The 23866-nt window shown below is 35.1% G+C and overlaps 1 protein-coding gene across 14 annotated transcripts in view; it reads left to right on the top strand.

Moving 5' to 3' along the window:
* Positions 1-22735, top strand: part of ptprk (protein tyrosine phosphatase receptor type K) — a 241830-nt gene extending 219095 nt beyond the window's left edge. For 8 of the 14 annotated variants that reach the window (XM_088929173.1, XM_088929122.1, XM_088929139.1 and 5 more), the window contains 16 exons: positions 2129-2313; positions 7024-7111; positions 7465-7541; positions 7718-7735; positions 9306-9342; positions 9795-9892; positions 10094-10210; positions 10537-10691; positions 11056-11191; positions 11305-11454; positions 11751-11924; positions 13697-13828; positions 15671-15796; positions 16474-16637; positions 20505-20640; positions 21591-22735. In XM_088929173.1, coding sequence (XP_088785299.1) covers positions 2129-2313; positions 7024-7111; positions 7465-7541; positions 7718-7735; positions 9306-9342; positions 9795-9892; positions 10094-10210; positions 10537-10691; positions 11056-11191; positions 11305-11454; positions 11751-11924; positions 13697-13828; positions 15671-15796; positions 16474-16637; positions 20505-20640; positions 21591-21644 — 1847 coding nt within the window. In that variant the 3' untranslated portion in view covers positions 21645-22735. The remainder of the gene's footprint in view (positions 1-2128; positions 2314-7023; positions 7112-7464; positions 7542-7717; positions 7736-9305; positions 9343-9794; positions 9893-10093; positions 10211-10536; positions 10692-11055; positions 11192-11304; positions 11455-11750; positions 11925-13696; positions 13829-15670; positions 15797-16473; positions 16638-20504; positions 20641-21590) is intronic. The other 6 variants (XM_088929190.1, XM_088929156.1, XM_088929106.1 and 3 more) reach the window with 1 other exon arrangement.
* The last annotated feature ends 1131 nt before the right edge of the window (positions 22736-23866 follow it).

The raw sequence follows: 23866 nt of genomic DNA, 5'->3' as shown, positions 1-23866 counted from the left end.
TCTACTTGCAGCTTTCTTTGGCTGGAGGATTTCTTTTTAAGAATTATTGGAAGAATGCCTAATGTAAATAGAAAATCATCCTGAATTCTATTAGTACTTTATGCATAGTTAGGTCTATTATTACAGTAGTTCTAATGTATTAAAAGGTTAACAGGTCTATTAAGTTTCATTGTACACTGTAGTAGACTTGAGATGAAACCTTTTCATTTGTATTGGGGACACATTGGGAACCACATGCTGTCCCTGGACCCTATTATTATGATTAAATATAGAAATATTTCATATTTCTGCAGTGCAAATTAAAGTGGGAAGAAAAAGTTAATGTTAGTGAATTAATAGGAAGCTCTGCTGGGAATCAGGTTTCAGATGCGTTTTACAGTTTTTCTTGTTTTGCATGATTTTTCTTGATCATTGCAGTTTAAGGTGTGAAGTTACTCTGGGAGAAATTGCACGTGGAGGTTTTTAAGGAAGGTTATTTACTTGTACACTAAACAAGTAGCTTGTTGCTACTGAAACTGTTCCTTGTATTATTGTAGAATACCTTTCCCCAAATGACTAAAAAAGTGCTTAAGACATTGGAGGGAACCACCTCATTTACTATTGAACTGCATCATCTACCATTATGTTCCACTAGCCCTGTCACACAACACGCCAGGTGGAAAAGGTGAAAAAGTACTTCATTTAAGGGGAAATATACAGTAGGTAGACCAGATTGAGAAAGCTCAAAGTATAATTTTTCCAGGTCTCCAAGGTTATGTCCTACTGTCAAGAACTGTATTTTAAAAAATCAGGCTTGAAGGTGGTATTTCAGCTGTAAGAGTAGCTTCCTATGTTGACATTGCAAAATAAAGATGCCATTCAACCCATCTTGCTAGTCTGGTTGGTAGTTAACCAATAAATGTCCTCAGTTAGACTTCAAATTGTACTCTGTGGTACAGATATTGCTAATATGAGGTTTGGTGATATCACTAGCAAACTGTGTGCAAGATACCCCAAGTTGCAGAATATAACTTGCGAGCATTATTGGGGTAGAGGGTGGATTAGTTACCATGGATCCTTTTGGCTCTTGGTGCAATAGTGATTCCTTGCCTTACCTGGAAAATGCAGGTTCGCAGTGATGCCAGAAAGAGAAAAAGTGCTTCTCCAATCAATACAAGCTGTCTTGTCAGTCTCTTCGAAATTTTCAACATATCAAACAATAAATGGCTCCAATGGCCTATGCATGCTCCCTCTCTTTTGCACAAAAAAAGAATACCTTGCTGCAGAGCAAAATCTCAGACCATTTGGTGATTCCTTATGCAGAATACTTATAAAATACAAAATAGTCAATTTTGTTTTTTTAAATACACTTCGATTTGTGGAAATGACATAAATGCACATAGACTTATAAGTGTTTACAAGGTTTATATTTTACTTGTTTAATTTTTTCATGTATCAGAAGTTCAAGGCACTACAATATCTGTTCACATTATTTTTATGTCAACTCCACATTCTTACCAGCTTCACATATTCATCATTGATTGTGTTGACTGTAACCAGATGTCAGCATGTTGTTGTTATGGGGGACAAATGCACTAAAAATGGAAGAGATCAAAACAAGTGTATCTCAAAAGCTGTTAAACTTTAAGGTAGTTTTAAGTTTTGTAAATTATCTTTGAATATTTGTGGTTTGCTAATGTCATGCAGCAGAATGGTATACAATTGAATAATATAAGTCTTTTAAAAACACATTTCCCAATGAGCAAACAGTTCATATTTTCTAGTAAATTCACTTATTTAAGATGCAGGTTTCCTGTTTTTAAAAGTGCAATTACTGTATATAGAGAAAATACTGAATTAGTTTTTTTTGCTCACAAATATTTAACAGACCTGCCTGCTAGATTTATCTGCATTATTATTTTATGCTGCATTATTACTATTTTTATACTAGTAGCGTTGGTAACAGTAGTTAGGCTAATACTAGATATAATCAATTTGTCCATTGGTATAGTTTCTCATTTGAGGATTGCTATGAATAAAAGAAGAAAAGAAAAAGGTTTTATAACAATTATGGGGGAAAATCTGAGGGAGACGAATAAATACAAATATTTTGCTCTTGGTCTTTATGTGATTTTTTTCCTTGTTCTAGATGAAAACCACACTGCAGCAGCAGAGTCCAGTAGGTTACTGGATGTGCCCCGCTATCACTGCGAAGGGACAGAGTCACCTTATCAGACAGGACAGCTACATCCGGCCATCAGGGTGGCCGATTTGCTACAGCACATTAATTTGATGAAGACATCTGACAGCTATGGATTCAAAGAGGAATACGAGGTTAGTTCTGCAATCACACCCAGATTTCAGGAACTATTTCTTGTTCTTATCTCTTATTTCCCACTGTTATTATAATCAACTAGGACATGTTTCTGTCTTGACAAAATATCATGAAGCTAGGCTTTGTGCAAAAAAAATTTTAAAATAAATCAATTTGACAACTTTTTGTTTAAATTTCTATCAGAGTTTTGAATTTTCCTTTCAATTTCAATGCAGCAATAGTATAGAGTTTGTGAATGTTGTGAAGCCAAACGATTTTTTGCAGTATGCTTTTCTCAGACTCCATGGGATGCACTGAACAAGGATTATTTTTATTCATACATCTGCTCAGAAGCATTAAGCCTGCAACAAATGTTTTCAATATTCATTTGTTGTGTTTTTTAGCTCTTAATATAGATAGTACACTTTTGCATGTTTAGATTTCTTTGATTCCAAGTAAGGTTAAGCCTTTGAATAAGCGGTCACATTTCTTGTAATGAAAGTTAGTTTCCATTCAACACATAGTAATCAGTGTTTTTCTTGTGGATTAGCACCGCAACTCAAGTCATACAAGTGTAAATGGGTGCATTTCCTGTAAGCAGGCTCTCTGTGTGCAGCAACTGCAAAGATAGCAAGAGCACCTGATAACCCTCTTAATTTAATTACATCTGCTTTTCTCATTTTTTTTTTAGAATTTAATGCTCGCCATGCAAATTAACCATAATTCCCATTTTACGATGTCTCTCTTTACGAATGTCATATATATATATACTTGATGTTGCAGCAGTATACTGAGCATCAGATGAAAATTATCCCTTTGTGCATTTTTGTTCTTAGAAGGTATAGTGATTTTTGATACTGATTAAATGTTTCAGGTGGGTAGCTGCGTCAGCATGCGTAGTCTGCAAAGGAACAATAAGTTTATTGTTAGGTTTATTGCCTCATACCTGAAGAAGGCTCCATGACCAAAACGTTGTGTTTTCTTTCTTCTCTTTTCAGCATGGAATAAATTAATTAAATGTGTTTGGTGTCATTTTGATTGATTAATCATTAATAGCTAACTAGGTTACACCCAAGTGACTTTGACTGTTAGAACTTTAGAAAAGTTGCAAATGACATCTCACCTGTTTGGTAGTCAGTAGATAATTGATTCTAGGATCTCACCCAGACATTTCCTGAAAGGAGCCAGAGTATGAATTCAACAACATGATTGGGGAGCTCATTCAATAATCATACAGACCTCTGGGTAAAGAAGTGCCTCCTTCTCTCATTTTTACTTGTACTTCTACATAGTTTCCTCTTTTCCTCTGGTTCACGTTTGCGTTCATTTTGAAGAAGTCTCCTGGGTTATCTTTGTGAGTAACTTTGAGGATTTTATATGCTTGCATTAGGTTCCCTCATAACCACCTCTGTTCAAGACTAAAAGGTTCAGTTCCTTCAGCCTGTCAGTGTAGAATATTCCAATATGCATGTGTAATAAGCACAAAATTACCTCATTAAAGAAAGAGTTCATTCGGCACAGGTGATGAGGCTATTTAATCTGTAAAAAGTCAGTTCTGGTTAAAATAAAGAAAATGGAACACAAAGAAATGAATGTGCCCCACTTATCAGGAGAACAACATCACTGTGTCATTGATATGTTGGAGACTGCGTTAATCATCTCAGAAGTACATCTGTGCAGAAGTGCAGAATGATAAGTTAATTGTTGTGTAAAACAGGCCATCTAATAAGAGAAAGTGCAGTTGTAATCATCTAAGCAGTATCTAGTTGCTGCAAAACTTGTAATGATCGTTGGCTACTTGACTGCATGGCGCTACATTGATCAATTGTTGGATCAGCGCTTCTCATTGAGCTTATCCTGACATGACAACTTTCCAGGAGGACAATACAAACTATTTATGTAACTGGCTTTCTTGTGAGATCAGAATGTGATGGTTATGTTATGAATGCCCTACTTATCAGACGTGATCCCCATTGAATTTTTTGGGATGAGTTTGAGCAGCATGTGAAGTCTACAACTTGGAGACCAATGAACAGGCATGTGTTTGTTCAAGCTTTCTCAGGAAGAATAGGACAAAATCAAACAAAAAGCAAGGCAGGACACACCCTGAATGAGACACCAGTCCATTGCAGGGAACACACAGTTCCTTCCATACTAGTCAGGAAACGTAATGACCTGGACATCAACACCTCTCTACGCAGGTGGATTTTGGATTTCCTGACTGGCAGACCACAGACTGTGAGGCTAGATGGAAAACTTTCTTCCATGCTGACCATCAGTTTAGGTGCCCCTCAGGACTGTGTGCTTAGCTCCTTGCTGTTCTCCTTGTTTACCCACAATTGTATGGCCAGATACAGATCCAATCCCATCTACAAATATGCTGATGACGGTACCATCATTGGCCGAATCACTACTAATAACGAGACAGTCTACACTGATGACGTCAGGAACCTGGTGGAGTGGTCATTGATTTTAAAAAGCAGGCTGGAGACCACACCCCTGTTCACATCAATGGGGTGGCTGTTGAGATGGTGAGCAGCTTCAAGTTCCTGGGTACCTTCATCGCTAATGATATAACATGGTCACAGCATGTAACTGGAGCTACAAAGAAGGCACAACAGTGCCTTTACTTCCTCGGACAGTTGCACAAATTTGGTCTTTCATCTGTCCTTACCGCATTTTACAAGTCCGCTATTTAGAGTGTGCTCACTTGTGGTATGCAAAGGAACAAGTAATAGGTTTATTCCATGCTGAAAAAAAGAAGAAAGAGAACACAACGTTTCGGCTGTGGAGCCTTCTTCAGGTGTGCACACCTGAAGTTACCACACCTGAAGAAGGCTCCACGGCCGAAACGTTGTGTTCTCTTTCTTCTTTTTTTCAGCATGAAATAAACCTATTACTTGTTCCTTTGCAGCCTACGCATGCTGACACAGCTACCCACCTTCACTTGTGGTATTACAGTGTGGTTTGGCAGCAGCTGGTTATCTGACCAGAAGGTGTTACAAGGGGTGATCAAGTCAGCCCAGTCCATCATTGGAGTACAGCTCCCCTCTTTTTCAGACAATTTTGAAACTCGCTGTCTCAGGAAGGACTGGGATGCCTTTTTAACTGATGTTTAACAAAGTGTGCCTGAAGTATATCTCTTTTAACCAAAGCTGTTCCAGAGAACAAAGAATTCACATGCCTCTAACTACACCATCCACTACATTCTTGGCAAAATTATTTACAAGTTGGGGGTTATGATTATTTAATTTACATATTGATTTATCCACCTTTCATTTCTTGATTTTATAACCTCCTATTTGTCACATTAACAATTACTATATGTTCAACGTACGGTACAAAGTTGCAAACAATGTATAACTGGAAATTGTGTCCGATTATAATTTTTTAAGTTTGGCTGAACCATTTATTAAGTTTGGATGGGAGACTTCCATGGAAAACCAATTTGTAGCTGTAAATGGTGGTGGTGGACCAGTAGGGAGCTTCCATCCTTCATTACAAAAGTTTTCAAACCAATTCTCCAGTAAGGTAACTGATGAGTGAGAACACTGTGCAGTAGGGAATGCTGGTCTTTGTCAGTTTAAAATATTAAACTGAGATCACGGCAACTTGGCCATTAAAGATCATATAATGCTGATCATCTATAAGGATATCAGTCATCCTGTTTCCTCATTTTTCTCCCCCAAATTTGTGAATTTGCTTTTGTGTTAAATTTCTCTTGATACTTTGTATTGCTTTTCTTTGGTTGAAGATCACTTTCCCTCATGGACATACAGTAGTACTGTAAGTGTAATGCAAACAAATGAAACACTTGATAGACAACGGATGACTAAAGTTTAGCAACTTTTGTGCCTAAGTGTGTTATAGGTTGGTTTTTTGTTGTCCACTAGCAGACAAGCTGAAATAATCTCACAAAAAAAGAGTTGATATTCTGTTTGCCATTAAAAATCAGCACTGTTTAAGTACTGTGCCCTTCCTCCTGAAACACATTTTGTGTTTGAAGTTGACCGGCCCATGTTCAGGCACTGCTGTCTTTGAAAGAGATTGATGTGCACTCCTTGTTTATTCAACGTGACATTTTAGACAACATTTTACTGTCAAATACTGAGTTATCATCATGGTGCACTTCTTAAAAACCAATAGCCTTAGTCCAAACCACAAGAAACAGGCCCACAGCATCACACTATGACCTCTATAATGAATAGCTAGCAGTGCGGAGTTTGAAGTTTTCTCTGAGGTCCATTCTTGGGAAGGTGTGTAATTGATTTTATTCAGTGGGCTTACCTGCCTTTCCTGAATTGTTTGTTAGATCATCTTTGATTTTTTTTGCAAATGTGTTCATTTATTTCTACAGATATTTTCCCATTTCCAAATTGAGATTTTGTTTCCACTTTCTATGCCTATAAATGTATATGCTATCACATTCAAGTGTATAGCTCTAAGGAACAACTGTATTACAGAAAACATTGATAAAACTATGAAGGCAGTTTTGCTTCAGAAGAAGGACATGCCTCCAAATTTAAATAATCAAGAGCAGTTCATTCCTCAATCATTGAGTAACTGAAAGTCCTTAAATAGGTGTAAAACATTTCTTCTTATTCTTTAGTGTACAATTACATTTCTTTTATGCATGTTTTATAGCCAAAACAAAATCACAATTTTTAATGCTTTTTGGAATTAAGAAAAATGAGTATATCAACATGATGGTTTCTTTGTTTGTCACGTAGAGTTTCTTTGAAGGCCAGTCTGCTTCATGGGATGTAGCGAAAAAGGAGCAAAACAGAACTAAAAACCGTTATGGAAACATTATCGCATGTAAGTCTGATATAAATCTCTGTGTGTTTTGATATCATAATTTAAGCAGTTTCTAAGACTACTTCTCTTTTCCCCAGGTCTAAAAATAAATATATATATATTTTTTGTGTTATGCTGTTTGTAGGTTCATGTCTGAGAAAGCTGCTTTTTTTATTCCCCACATCCTAATAAATGCTAAATACTGTACATGAGAGTCCATACATATAATTAATCACTGGACTCTTTTTATAATATAAAATGTTATCAGCAGTAGAGTTAGTAAAAATATTTACCAATTGCACTTAGTAATGATGAGATGTAAATACAAAGAATTTGTATATGTTTTATACACTCACAAGCTTCTCTGTTTTCAGATGATCACTCTAGAGTTATCTTGCAACCAATGGAAGATGATCCTTCCTCTGATTACATTAATGCCAATTACATAGATGTAAGTTTTGAGTTTTTTTTAATTCTGTTAGAACATCTTTTCTTCTTCTGTATGTGATACTTTTTGCATGGTTTGTCTAAAATATAAATACTGCTTCTTTTTTTCCTTGTTCAAAGTGCTTGTACTCACTGACATTGTTGTGCTTTCTTTCACACTGGCTTTGATTTGGGCTGTAGATATGGCTGTACAGGGATGTAAGTATCACTGCAGGAGAACAACTACATATCACTTTATTGTGAAGTTTGTTTTTCTACTAACATCGCAGTCTGTGCATGATATTTTTCCTTCCATTGTTCTTTACATATGCTTTTAACATTTCAGTTATTTAATGCTTGTGTACATTGTCAACCTGTTGTGCTGTTTTGTGAAGTAATGTTTTTAATGGAAAAGATTTTTTTCCTTCCCTAAAGGTGAGAAATAAAAATACAGTTAGAAAGATACCTTACAAAGGAATTGTATTCTTTTTTTCAATGCCTAGCGTTGTAATTTAAAGATGACACAATCACCTATACAATCCTATGTCATTATAAATAGGATTTTTTAATCAAATTAAGGTAGTGAACAAATAAAGGAAATACCAATGTAAAGACGCTTAATAGCCAGTATGGCCTGTATGAGCCATGACCTAGAGTCTACCAGTGTCTGGAATACTGCAGCATGGATATAGCACCATCCTTCCACAAGAAAGACAAATTAACACACTCCTTGTTGATGAAGATAAAAAACACCATATCAGGCATAGCTCCAGAATATCCCCAAAATTATCAATCAAGTAAAAATGTGGAAACTGGGTAGGTTATGACATGGAAAACACAACTGTCATTCTTATCAAACTATTGGACAATCATACATTCTCTCTCAAATCTGTTTGGTGCCACGCTTACTTCCTTTTGTCAGACACATGGTGAAGAATGATTCATCTGACCATATCGTATTTCTTCAATGCTCTTTTTTATATTTTATTCTATTATAGCTATTAAACTGGCTGTTCACTCCCCAGGTTGAAATTTGATCAGCAGTTGGTCACCTAGTTTGCCTCACACTTTGAATTAATGCAGAGATATCACAATCCTTGAGTATGGACTTCTGCCCCACTATTGCCCTTAGCTGCTATTTTTCCCTCAGAGTTGCTGATGTCATCTTAGACGCTGTTACTTGTAAAACATCAGCAAGTTGAGCTGTCCTTGTCACTGAAGCTCCTGTCAAACTCACCCCAACTATCACTCCTCTTTCAAAGGCAATAAACTCTGTTCTTGCTACCATGCTATCTCTAAGTATATGCAACCATTCCTGTCCAACATGTTTATACATGCTAAGCATGCTGGGATGTTATATGCTTAATTAGTGCATGAACCACTCCTGTGGAGATGCCCTTGCTTTCAGTGTATGTGGTGTCTTTCATTTACCCAGGAGTTTCCATTTTTGTCCACTATCTGCAGTATGTTGTTTTTTTTCAAATAATAAATTACTACTTAGCACTGGGTTAGGTAAGCCAGCACTTTATATTTAGTTTATGTAAAACTGTGATTTGTACTGTGTGCAGAATATTGTGCAAAACATCTCAGACTGTTAGGGTTGCATTAGACTAAAACCTTTTTGTTCTTGCTATATATTTCATCAAATACTTTTTTTCATGAAAATCATACCTGTAGTATTCTTAGCAGGTATTGAAGCTTTCTGTCATCTGCAAGTCTCCTTTGTCTTTTGTTCTGTTGTGCATACAAATCAATGTACCAAATAATACTTGTATTTTATTTTCTCTAGGGATATCAGCGACCCAGTCATTACATTGCTACTCAGGGTAAGAAATGTCATCAGTTATATTCCGCTTTTGTTGTCATGTTTAATTCTCAATTATTTTTGTTCTTAAATGTTGGGTATTGTTTCCTAAATAAGAAGTTTCCACAGGGGGGCAGAAAATTATCAAACATCTGTGAGAACAGAATGAAACCTTCCCCCTTCTTTAACGGCTCTCAGTGCAGACGTCTTTTTCCCTCCTTTTTATGGACTCTTTACTGCACTGACAGGAAAGAGCCATGGCTATCTGCAGGTCCCGACTGTATGTTTACATAAAACTAAAATTATGGGCTTAAACCTGGCAAAAGCTAAGTTAAAGCTACTGTGATGTAGTAATTAAGTTTTGCGCTTTGTTTCAAAGTGTTTAGCTTTAAACCACATTAGGTTACTTTAGCCGTTTCTTAGAATATTCCAGGATGATTGTATTTTGACTCTTGCTTACCTCTCCTCATTTAGGTCCAGTTCATGAAACAGTTTATGATTTCTGGAGGATGATCTGGCAAGAGCAATCTGCTTGTATAGTAATGGTTACTAATCTGGTTGAAGTTGGACGGGTAGGTTACTTTGACCATTTCTAAACATTTATAACTCTAAAATGCAAGTGATCAGTACTTTTCATGTCTGCATTTTTTTTTACAAATCAGTCAGCAAAATGTTCAAATGCAAGTGCGTAATTCATTATCTAGGTATAACATCATAAAAGCATATTTAAATATTAAACCAACTTTAAAATAAGCAATGTTTTCTCTTTTTAGGTGAAATGCTACAAGTACTGGCCAGATGATGCTGAGGTTTATGGAGATTTCAAAGTAACATTTGTGGAAGTGGAGCCTCTTGCAGAATATGTTGTGAGAACATTCACATTAGAGAGGGTAAGAACAGAACATTGTCCCTTTGGTCTATTATATAACCTTATATATTATACAGGTTATCTATTGTAACCTGAATCAGAAAATGATGATGATGAAAATCGTCATCATCATTACGGTTAAGAGGATCAGCATTAAGCAAGTGACATCCTTTTTTATCATCTTCCAGAACTGTCGAACTAAACCTAAAAGTTCACTAAAATTAACCACCTCACCTTTTCTGAATGCTTTGTTTAGAAAATAGTGTTCTTTGAGTGTTCTTAATTGTTTTGATGTCCAGTAATGCAATGACATGAACATGACCTTTCATCCTGCTTTGTGATTTTCAGAGAGGTTTCAATGAACTGCGTGAAGTAAAGCAGTTCCATTTCACTGGCTGGCCTGACCACGGTGTTCCCTATCATGCAACCGGCCTGCTTTCTTTCATACGGCGTGTGAAAATGTCAAACCCACCTAGCGCAGGGCCCATTGTTGTTCACTGCAGGTAATGCAGGTGGTTCTGTCTTACTCAAACAGGGGAATGAAAAGTAACATCTAGTGTAAGATACAACAAAGTCCCATACATGAATTTAAATGCATTGAAAGTGTCTTTTTTCTGCTACTTTGCAGCTGTTTACATGCACGCTAACTATACAAAGACAATACATAATAAGTGAAGTGTTCAGTTCAATGTAATTGCTTCAAAGGCAGCAATACGCACACTTTAAGAGCCTTTAGCAGGATGTGGTTATCTGTACGGTTTTGTGCAGATGTTCTTTTTTCTTAATTTGAGGTGTGTAATGCTAATTCAAGTTTTGTATGGTGTTCAAATTATCTTCTGTTGTGTAATATAAGCTCTCACTTGACAGTGCTGGAGCAGGACGGACTGGCTGTTACATTGTCATCGATATCATGCTGGATATGGCTGAGAGAGAGGGAGTTGTGGATATTTATAACTGTGTGAAAGCCCTGCGTTCCCGCCGTATAAACATGGTTCAGACTGAGGTAGATTTAACTTCATTTTCTTAGGATTCAAATATAAATATAACTAATACATTAATTGTTACATAATTAAGACACCTCTGTTATATACGACTATAACTGTTTTTTTTGCAAAGGAACAATACATTTTTATCCATGATGCAATTCTGGAAGCATGCCTGTGTGGAGAGACAGCCATACCTGCATGTGAATTCAAAGCAACGTACTATGACATGATTAGAATAGACTCCCAGAGTAACTCTTCCCACCTTAAAGATGAATTCCAGGTAAGCATGCAATTATAGAAACAGTCTTTTTTGTAGTAATGAATATTAATTAATAAATTGCTGTCTTATACTGCTGTGTCCAGCAAAAATAACTTAGGAAAATAAAATCTCAAGAATATGAACAGGCATCAGTACACATTTCCATTGCTTTAATGAAATAAAAGGTGTTTTCAGTGCCTCATTATTATTATTTTAAATGGTCACCTTTCCGATTTTTAGCCCCAATAATTTGGGATCCCCAATTAAAAGAAAACTATTATTGCAAATGAATTTTGTCTTTGGCTTCTGTTGTACAGACACTGAATTCTGTGACTCCTCAACCCCAGCCGGAGGACTGCAGCATTGCTCTTTTGCCCAGAAATCATGAGAAGAACCGTTTTATGGACATGCTGCCTCCAGACAGATGTCTTCCTTTCCTTATTACTATTGATGGGGAGAGCAGTAACTACATTAATGCTGCTCTGATGGATGTAAGTGTTTTTTTTTTTTCCTGTACAATCAGATTTTTCAGACTGTATCTTCTACAGTATATAATTATAAAAAAGAAAGCAAGAGACAAATCCAGGTATTTATATTATATATATATTTTCAGTTGTTTTTATTACATAGAATTTTTGTTGGACTTCTTAGTTGCATTCTGGCACACATTGATTTGCTCATGTTTACTAGTTTTAGCTGTAGTAGTGATTTTATACATTAGTCTAATAACAAATAATTGCTTGAATAATCAAAACATTTCTTCATTTCTAATACTTTTTTTTATTCATTTATAACCATTAAATTCAAAAACATGCAGACATTCTTCAAGATGGCTTCTCATGTGATCCTAAATTGAATTTTCATATTTTGCATTATTTGGGTTGTCAAAAAATATGAAAGTCCAAATAACATTATTAGGTTTTAATTATACGACAGAGGTAAGTGTTATATTAGTGTCCCATGCTTATACATTGCTGCATATTTTCACTTTAAAATGAAGACAACGTATCAATGTATAAGCACAATGGCAATTGATAAAATAGTATTCGAATTTTAAATAAACACTTTTTTTGTTCTTCTTTGATAACCAGCTTTAAATTGAGGAAATTCCATGTCACATGAATAAACGGGGAAAATTACAAAAGGACACTTCCTGTTAGTTCACCGATGCCCAATAGTTCTTAGTTAATGTGCAGCTGTTAACATACCAATGACCCAGTAAAAAGTCATCAATGCTCTGGGAGTCTCCACCTACAAATTCAAAAATCTTCATATAATTTTGAGAGTTGTAACAGTGTTCTTACAATCTCTGAAATTAGTATAGGATTCTACCTGGCATGTCATGTTACTAAGAATTAGGAGAGCTGTATCAAGACATTACATGACTGGTCTGGATAAATTTACTTAGATCAGTTAGCTACTACATAACAAACAAGCTCTCTGGGCTGAATAGCCGCTTGTTTGTTATCTGTTTGCAATTTCCCCAATCATTTTTAACCTTAGGTGAGTTGGTATTTTCCGTTGCTAAACATGAGCATGAGATACCCTCAGTATACCATCAGAAGGTCAAGGTTTCCCAAATGTAGGCCAGTATCTCCCTAATGCCATGAGCCCACTCACACTTAACATCATGACAGATGCAGGTTACTGTATATATAGAGGCTCCTGGAGAGAATTTATAATTTCCCAAACTCATAGCATTCATTTTCTACATATATTTGTAATTTCATGAAAATGTGTGCTTTTATAGTTGTTAGTATTTTGTTAGTATTTTTATTTGGGGGAAATGTAGAGTCGCCTATTCATACACTTTACAAACTCTTGGACTTTTTCTAACCAAGCCGTCAGAAGAATTCCAGGTAATTGCTGAACTTCTTTTTTGTTATTTAATAATACTTTTGTTAAACTGGATTTGTTTCATGGCTTAAATAATATTAGCACATTTTATTTTACGTAGAGAACAGATACTATAGCATGTTTAATTAAACTGATCTAATTGGTATATTATCCGTGTATAATTTCTGTGGCACAGTTTGTGTGCTATTGTACAGATGAGTTTCTTGAAAACTGCTCCTACAGTTGTATTATATTGTTTTTTTTGCATATGGTTGGTAAAAAAAATAAAAAATGCAGTTCCTTGCATGGTCATTATTGCCACATCATTCATTTACAGATTTTATTGTAGTATAGATTAAGTTATTTGGAAAAAGATAATTATTTTGTTTTACCTTTCTACCAGTTGAAATGCTGTTTTACATTTTAGAGCTACAGACAACCTGCTGCCTTTATTGTCACACAACATCCTTTGCCCAACACTGTAAAGGACTTCTGGAGACTAGTGTATGACTATGGCTGCACGTCTGTGGTGATGCTAAATGAGATTGACCTCACACAGGTAAGAGGTGTAATAATAAGTATATGTTTACCTGTAAAACACATTTTCCCCTGCAATCCCCCAACAGGCAGTGCACAATGAGCCAAGCATTAATAGAGTAAAGTGGGAATATGTCAGTCCGTTTTTTTTCAACTATTAATGAAATGGCAACGCCTATCACTTGCTGGCAGTGACGTCAGTTGGAAATGTGCCACTCCTCCAATTGGTGCTTCTTCTGTTCTGAGGTAGCTTGGAACTTACAGCCTGTCAAGAGATGAATAGCTTTCACTGGTTGTCAAGTTAAAAGAACACATCCGCACATTTTTGTGTGCAGCATAAGATTCAACTACATGAGCTGAGACTTAAACAACTGGCAGGTTTAAGTTTTCTGTGTCAGTCATAAAAAGAAGTAATTCCATTAAAAAAACTTTATATACAAAATAATCTGTGCAGATTTTTCATATTATTATAATGATTCTCTAAAGATAAATGTATTCCATGCATTTCATTAATTGAATGTTTTGTCCGTTTCCCCTTAGGAGGTTGCGGTTTTTCAGAGTACATTATCTATAAATACTGCACGTTTTAAAATATTGCCATATATACTTATTAAAAAAGAGCTGTTGTTTATTATTGATCTTCACCCCAAGAAAAAATTATCTCTCTTACTAATACCGTGCACAGAAAGTGAAAGAATTGTTTCTGTGGTAGGGTGTTAAAATTCTGTGCACAGCATCGTCAGAGCGGCGCCACTAGGGAAAAGCATTGTTTGATATGAGTAGTTTGAACCTGCCTTCTCTAGACCTGGGACATTTTATATTTTTCCAAAAAAATGTTCTCTGGAGTGTGATAGAAGCTGACACAATATCAATAACAGTGAGGTAGTGGAGACAATAGTACTGATTTCTAATTTTATTCAATAGCTGTTTAAAAAGGGAATCCTACTTTCTACGCTCATTTTCTCTTAGACTGTTTTCAGCATCACAAAAACAAAACATACACAAATTATTTAAACTTAACAGTATATTACATGAATTATTGGATTTACGATTGCTGAGGCTCCAGCATAAACTGGAGATGTACACTCATGTAGACACCCCCAACCTCGAAAGTAAAATAATTATGGGGGGAAAGCAAAATGGACGAGGTTGTGAATCAAGCAAGTAGCAGTGGTGGCATTTTCATAGGCAAGGCCCAGTGTATGTGAAAGGCAATTTTAAAATGCCAGCCTTTAAGTATTTTAATCTGTTATCTGTTTAAGTGCAGATCATCCTGCTGAAGACTTGTTAATTGCATTAGGTCCCCAGTCTTTACAGTCATTTACAGTCTGAGTTTTTTTTTCAGCTGTGATTTCTAGTGGGAGAAAAACCTCTTCTAACAATAAAGAATTGAACTCAGCATAAAGGCAGTTGTCACTGTTTCCACTAATCTGTGAAGGGCTGCACGAATCAAATCTCTGCATTTAATCAAGAAATAAATCATATATTCCATTTGCGTATGTTGAATAAAATACTACATGTAATCAATTAACAAACAAGTAAACAAATTGTTAAAAATGCGCTGTCGAGTTGTCTGATTCATAGTGAAAATAGATGCTTTTCCAACATATTGTTGAAATTTACTTTATGTGCCTTCAAAACCAAAATGTGTTCGATGACAATACCTTGGAAATCCCCCTAAACTGGCATGTGCCCATTTGAAATATTACAAACTTGTGAGGAGGAACACAAAGAATTTACTGGCCTCCCCACTCCACCTCGACACTCACACTTTGGATCTGTGCATTGTACTGTTTAGAACAGCTAGTTCTTGACATATTTTATCTGCAGTTATAGAGGTATTTTTTTCTTTTTTTTCATTAAGGGTTGCCCACAGTATTGGCCAGAAGAAGGTGTTCTTCGCTACGGCCCTATACAAGTTGAATGTATGTCTTGCTCCATGGATTGTGATGTGATAAGCCGTCTTTTCAGGATATGTAATCTTACCAGGGTAAGAGTGCTTCATCTCATAAAATATTCTTGTGCATTAAAAACAACTCCTATTAAAAGTATGTGCTATCCCACTTAAATTATAAGTCAGTGGAGACCTCATGGAAGTTTTAAGACTAAGATATTTTCTTAACTTATCTGACAAATTACCTGAAAAGGAAAAAAAAGCAAGAATTTTGAAGAGAACAATTGTCTCTGGTGCTTGAAGTTTTTGGTCCTTTGATCACAAAAACATTGTCGCAAGGTTTGACTGACATTTCATCTTCTCATCTACTTGAAAAGACTGCAGTAACACAGAAAAGCAATCTTGCATTAATAACTTGTGTCATTGTGAAATGGATGTGGGTTGACGTTGCCTGCAACTGACACCAACCTTATGGTGTCACATGTGAAATCCTGTGGCAACAGTTTGCGGGAAAGAAATTGATAGATGTTTGCTCTTAGTCTTGATATTCTTCAGAAAAGTCTTTTCTTTGATTCCCTTTTTCACATTGATCTAAGTGGGCTGGATTGTACAGACAGAATATGTCAGCATGTTGGGCCTAGTCTGTTCTGTGTTTTAAACTTGATTGACATGGCCTAATCAATGCAAACCCCAATGTAGAAACATTTAAAGGGCAGGGATGACATTTAGGCATTATAAAATTATTTGATTTTACTGCTTATTCCTCCTTCCAGCCACAGGAGGGATACCTCATGGTGCGCCAGTTTCAGTACCTGGGATGGGCCTCACACAGAGAAGTGCCAGCATCCAAGCGCTCTTTCTTGAAGCTCATCATGCAGGTTGATAAATGGCAGGAGGAGTGTGAAGAAGGAGAAGGAAGAACAATTATTCACTGCCTGTGAGTAACACCAGGATACGTCTCCTGCATTTCAGATAGATAAGATGTCTGGTTCTTAGGACGAAGAAGAAGACATGCTTCTTAATTTAAGACATTTTCTCTCAGCTTCCTTTCTAGTGTAATTTATTGTTATTAAAGGTTTTTGCAGTTGTTGTCATTAGTGATAAATATTTTGACATATAAATTTATCTTTGTAATAAATAATCTCTAACAAATTAGTATTAGCTTAAGCCAATCAATTTGTTTTATGTTAAAAACTCAACAAAGATAAATCTGTATCGATATCCAAAGTTTTTTTTCCTGGTCATTGTGCAGATATGAATTATTTGCCAAAGGTGTTGTTAATCCATCATGCAGAAAAATTCAATCTTTGACTGTGAATCGCATGGTATAAATATACTAACAATAAAGTTTATGGACACTTGGAAATTTTGCTGAAACAAAATAAGGGAAGTGTGTTTCGGCATAAACCTCTGATTTACACTGTATTCAAATTGTGAAAGAAAATGCAACTTATAACATTTTACTACTGACATTTATCAAAACTTTCCCTTGTTATCAATCACAGATCCACATACCCAGTTAAAGTGAATTTTTAATAAATAAGTACAGTAATGTATTTTTCTCCTTTCATTTGCCTTATATTTTCACTCCAGTAAAGCAAATCCCAGCCATCACATTCCTAACTGTTTTACTGCTCGTAGTACACAAAATTCTTGTTCTTTTTACTTTTCAAGCCATTTTAGCTCTGCTTCTACTGAATCTCCCCTGCTCTTTTAATTAGTCTTTGTGGTTCAGTGCCTGTTCTGCTCTTTTATGAAGCTTTCCTCATTTTACAGGTGTTTTTAGTTACAACTGTCACTGTTACACCAATTTGTAAATTACATTTCTTTCCAGTCTCTCTTGATATGGAGAGATTTAATAAATAATTTAAACAGTGAACTAATAACTAATTAGAACATTATTTGTTCTGGATGGTCTATTTTTTCTACTTTCACTTTTAGGTGTTCCCTTTTCCTGCCACCTTACTTGTAGTTTAAATAGCTAAATTCTTTCAGTATACATCGATTTTACTCTGCAGTTCATTGTTCAGAACATTGACTTTAACACAATTTATAAAACACAGTAATTCTGAAGAGTAATTTTTGGTATATTATCATCATGTTTTATCTCCTTTCTTTAAGCCCTTGCAATGCTTTTGTGGTTCCCACAAAACAATGTGAGTATTGTAACATACAGTAAATAGGCAGTACATTGAAAACTGAAGGTACAATAAGGTGTGTTATTTCATTCTTTAAAGTCTACACTTTTTTTTTCTCCTTGGGCATTTTTGTTTCACTGTGTTGTATTATATTTTACTGTGGTCATTTTGCGAGACATGCAGTTTCCCAAAAATACACACTACCTATATTGGGTAGCTTTGAATGCTTCAAAGTTAATCAATAATGCTGTTTTTTACTAATTAATAACAAATACAAAATTAAGTGGTAAAACAAAATCATGCTTCCTTTTTTTAAGAAAAAAATAACAAAGCTCAGTTTCCTCAACCAGTGTGTACAGCAAAGTATTCAGACCTTTCCAATGGTTTCCCATTTTGAGAAATTACAAGGTGATGCATACACATTTTTTAAATTTAAAGAGGAACTGCAGTCCCAACTTCTGAGACCAGTTATCAAATCTCAGTAACAAAATAAATTAATTGATAGTATTGCAAAATTTTACAAATTCCACATTAAGCACAAAATCTTGAACTTTGTGAAAATACTGTGTGGCCTTTATTTTTTAGCAAACCACTGGTGAGAATTTGCGCAAATTGGGATTTGAAGCCGCCCTTCCTGTTCACTAGTCACTGTAATTCCTAATGTGTACAGGGTAATAAGTACAGGTTGTGCAGCTGACATTTCACCATAGAAATGTTCCGAAGTAATCTGCATGCAGAATTAATAAAAAGTCATTTTTGTCAGCAAAACCGTCTCAAAGTTGAGAGCAGTATTTCTAAATAGATGGATTAAAATAGATGTATTCACAAGCCTGCTTGTTTACAAAGTAATAGGGGCTTTTCACACTGCCGGAGGTTTTGTTGCCTCATTCTGAATCACAGAACATGGTGCTGCACATACCTGGAGATTTCATTTATTTTGTGATGTAAATTGGAGGTTTTACACATTACTGTTTATAAATTTTGCTTTTATTTGTGGTTTCAAATGCACCCATCAGTGCCAATTCTTTCTTAACTTGAAATATAAAAATAGCGTTGCAGTTCCCCTTGAATATTTTATTCGTCTTTTAAACGTCTAAATGCTCAGCTGAAGACTTCTAAGGGTAAGATAGGTTACAGTGAATGTTTGCAAAAAACTGTGCTGATGGAAGGTGAATTTCTTGTCCCAGTTTTAGGTTAGTCCCTGCAGATAAGAAGCAAAACTATATGCTAGACATTAGGGATGGTGTTGACTGATTGATCAACTTTGTCGAATATCAGATGTTAACATTTAGACTAAAAAGTTACAATTTTGTCTTGCCAAAACACGGAACATTTTGTCCCATGTTGGCAGTGTCACTTAAAGGGTTTTTTGTTAACTCCATGTAGGAATTAGCCTACAGTACATGTAACCGTACAGGCTAGCTACAACAAAGGGCTTGAATACTAATGTAATCATGGCTTTTTCCTACATTATTCAAATATAATTTATTTCATATTCCATTTTCCTTCATATTATCTACTTATTTCTTTTTCTTTTTGCTTTGAATTTGTGGGGTAGGTTGTGTATGTAATATTTTGCTTCTAAATATCATGACTATGAGCTTTAAGGCAACAAAAATTTGAAAGCTAACATCAGAATAGTTTTGTAAGATACTTAATCTTTGTTGTGACTCCTACAAAGAAAGTCCAGTCTGTTTATGAAAAGAGTTTGATTTGAATTCAGTGTTTTGTCACTGTTACATTTGTGGACAGACAGTTTTATGCACTAGAAAAAGCAAGTTTCTAAGTTTCACTGTTTTCTTGTCATCTGCATGGCTATTAAAATACAGTATTAATACATTAAAATTTCCAGCATTGTGTTGAGCACAGAGAAAAACTAAGTCCACACTTGCAGAAACGTCATTCAACATTAGCTTTAACAGCTTTCCAAAAGGAAATATAGCTTGGATTCAGCTTGATTATAATGTATAACAGTTATTCACATAGGTAGCTGTGTCAGCATGCATACAGGTACTGTAGGCTGCAAAGGAACAGGTAAAGATTTATTCCATGCTGGAATGAAAAGAGACACAAAGTTTCGGTTGTGAAGCCTGTTTCCACAGCCAAAACATCTTGTCTCTTTTCTTTTCAGCATGGAATAAACCTTTACTTCTTCACTAACAGATTGTCAGTCAGTTTTTATCATTGTATTAAATTAAATGTAGAAATTATATTATATATAAATTTTCAAAACTGTAAAATCAAAACTTATGTTGCGTGTACATTTCTAGGATCCCAGATAACTCCATTCTTTCAGTTTAAAAGTCTTGGTAACTTTTTAATCAGCTATATTTAAGGCAACCTATGTTTCTTATAAAAAATGTCTGTTCTCTTAACTTATCCAGATTGTACTGGATGTAGACATTCTCCCCTGTCTCAAATGTTTCAGGCTCTTTGAGGCTTTTATGTTCACTGAAGTCTTTTAAAGGAGGTAGTAAGTGACTATCTAATAGAAAGGACATTAATTTTGGGGTAAAGTAAATTTCCAGTGATGTTTAATTATATGTTTTTGTGAAACAGACAATAGATTTTTGCTTCACCGATGTGTAGTTTTCCCAGGTAGACCTTAAGCCAAAGGTGCGGGCTTCACCATAATTTTGACCACCATTGTTTACTTCTCTCTGCAGAAATGGAGGAGGCCGCAGTGGAATGTTCTGTGCCATCAGCATTGTTTGTGAAATGATTAAGCGGCAAAATGTGGTTGATGTTTTCCATGCGGTTAAAAGTCTTCGGAACTGCAAGCCAAACATGGTGGAAAGCCCTGTAAGTAAAGAACTCATCATGATGATGCAAATCATTTCCCTCTTTTAAAAAAAAAAAATCAAAAGTGGAGGTTATCCATCTATGCATTTAACAGCACGTGGTTCCAAAACATGTGGTGTGTTAAGCTTTTGCAAAGCCAAGTTCTGTTTTCAGCAGTTATACTTTAGAGATATTTTAAGGGGTGAAGTGAATGAGAATGATCATATCATGTCCTACTAACTTGCAAAGTTTTGACTGAGCTCGCACAATTAAGTATTCTAAAACCAAGATAAAATAAGAGTTGGTGTATATTGGGTGGAAAGACATCTTCAAAGATAGATTTGTTGATTAATGTTGTTGAAATGGTAAAAAGTAAAAAAAAAACAACAACTGAACAACTACGTTAGTAAGCCACTGATGGAGCTGGAGTGAGCCACTAGTGAAGTGAATACTATTTTTTATTTATTTAAAAACAACAAGGCATTTGTACTGTCTTTAAAACCATATAATGATAAGTGCATACAAAAACACCTCTAACCACATCCTTTGCATATCATGGCTGCTTCTAAAAAGAACTGTTTCCCACATTTTCAGTACTCTAAAAAATGCATTATTTGAAATTAAGCTCTGTATTTAGAAAAAAATGCATTGCAAGTAGAATTGCACAAAAGGAGGCTGACTCAGACCTTTGCTGCCGCATTATAGTGACAACAAGTCTGCTTGATTTGCCATTGAGTCCCTGGTAACTTGTGGTTACAGATCTAACTGCCCGGTTTTTTTGCATACACACCTGTATACTACTGTATTCTATTTTCTGAAATGGTTGAGATGTAAAATTATTATGAATACAGAGAAATGTATGAAACAACAGATCAAAGGAATTATTGAACAGCGATATTTTGGAAAGAATAGTTCTTATATTTTTTGGTCATCTGAAATAACATTGTCATTCCAAATTGTTTCTGTTCCAGGAACAGTACCGCTTCTGTTATGACCTTGCCCTGGAATATTTAGAGACCTCATAACTGGATAACACTTACTGGATACTGCCTGATTACACCTGTTACAGCTTCAAGAGTTAATCTGATCAAGGAATCAAACAAAAGCACAGTCTTCAAGACTGAAGTTTGATTTTTATTTTTTTTTATATTGTCATTCTTAATATGCTGGGAATCTCAACTTTAAAGATGTAACTCATTTATAAATGTCAGCATTGTACTAAACAGTGTTCAGTGCCACTTAATTATGTGCTGGCCATAGGTCAGATTTGCTTCAATGTTGTTTTACATTCTCTGACTTTTTTATGTGCAGCCATTGTAAAGAGTAACACTAATGCCAACGTGTTGCATGCAAATGTTTTCTATATATATTTTTAATAACCAAAATCACAACTAATCACATGTTGTCTTGGAAAGGTTTAATGCACTCTTTATATATCAAAGTGCTGCAGTGTAACATTGGCTTAGTACCATTTGTATTGTGCAATGATGGCTGATTTTTTCCTTCTGTAGCAAATCTAAATCATAAGCCAAAGACTTTTGTGTAAATATGTCTATATGGATAAAGCACATTGTTTGTATTTATTGTTTACTTGCATTCCTTTTTAAAGGTTAAAGAAACAATCATTTTCACCCCCCCTGCTCCTGGAATTTAAAATGTTTGCATTTATGTATTTTTTTATGTATTAGTGTAAGTAGGGCATACTTTTTAAAGGCTTAGACCTCTACATGTTGTTATAGTGATTTGTGTAAATGCTTGTGATGTCTGTCCATGCGGATAAGATTTGAAAAGGTCAATAACGTGACCACAAAATCTATTTTTTTCTTAAAATGTAATGTTTTCACAGTTGTATTAGTATTTTAAAAAAGAACACCTATAATGTGTGCGCACAGTATTAGAGACATCTTACAGAGGTTTAAGCCAATTCAAGGGAACCAATGCACAGCCAGGCAAGCTTCAATCAACTAGGAATATAAGTAGAGCATCAATGTAAGCATGTAGGAAACAAACACTTAATTATATGTGAAGTTCAATCATTTTATTTTTTGATGTTTGTAATTGTTGGCTTTTGGCTGTAAGAAAAACAACTTTGAATTAAAAAAACAAATCAAATGAATGGTTGTGTCTATATTATTCTTTCCAAAATGTAAAGTAAGAGTGCTACTTGATTAAATGGATTCTCTGGCACTATGCAAAATCTTGTAATGGCACAGTACATTGAAGAATGGAATGAATAAGATCACATTTAGTGTCAGTCATATTCAGAAGGTTTAAGGAGTAGGCATTCTTCAGTCACTTTATATACCTTTACATTTAAATGGCAATTATAAAGTGTTTTCAGTTTACAGTTTTTCTTTTGATCTTCTCTGATTTCATTCTTACAGTATGTTTAACTGAAAAATGTCTTATTTATAAAGTAGAGGGAACTTCCTGCTGGCAAATTTGTTACAATGAGAGATGTTAAACAGTGCTTCTTAAAGCCTGGTGTCTTTATGCTGTATAATATAGAGTTGGGTGTGTTGAAAAATTTTACTAAAGGATTGATCCTTCCTGTTTGTGCTTCATGTGCGTTAAAGGATACAGTAAGATACAAATTATTTGTGCTGTGTCTTTAATTGAGGATGTGATTTTTTCCTCCATGGTTTGACAGTGTAAAACTGAAAGTAGGATACAATTAGCTTGTTTTTAACTCGATTAGTTATGCATAAGAGTAGACGTTTTTTTTTCCGCAGAACCACACATTATACAATATTGATGATTCATGTGCTCAGGACAAGAAATTTCTATACCATCATATTATTTAGCCATTATAAATGTAAAGGTGAGGAACCTGTTTTGAATTTCGGCATTGCTGTCACTAGCCATTCTTCAATTCCGTTTTTCATATAGTGCATATTCCGATGTCTGTGTGCTGTTCCTGGACACACCATGTTTGAGATACTCCCATAAAAAACAGACATTCAGAGAGAGAACACAGGCGTCAAGTGGAGACTCAGTTATGACCGAATAATCCCATACATTCATTTGAAAGCACTGAAACTTGTGATGGTAGGAACCACATGGTTGTTAAAGCAGTTCTGTGTGCATGATAAAACATGAGCATCCTTTCTTCAAGACCTCTGTAGAGTAAAAGCATGTGTTCCTTTATTTTTCATATATAGCTTTTTTTGTTCATCATTAAAACAGCCAGCATAAACAGTAATGAACTGAATTGTCTTTGTATTTCCGTAGTTAATTTACTTTAAAA

Source organism: Atractosteus spatula, chromosome 2 (assembly GCF_055471065.1).
Source record: "Atractosteus spatula isolate fAtrSpa1 chromosome 2, fAtrSpa1.hap1, whole genome shotgun sequence".
NCBI lineage: Eukaryota > Metazoa > Chordata > Actinopteri > Semionotiformes > Lepisosteidae > Atractosteus > Atractosteus spatula.
The sequence above is the reverse complement of the archived record's forward strand: the minus strand, read 5'-3'. Positions and strand labels throughout refer to the sequence as shown.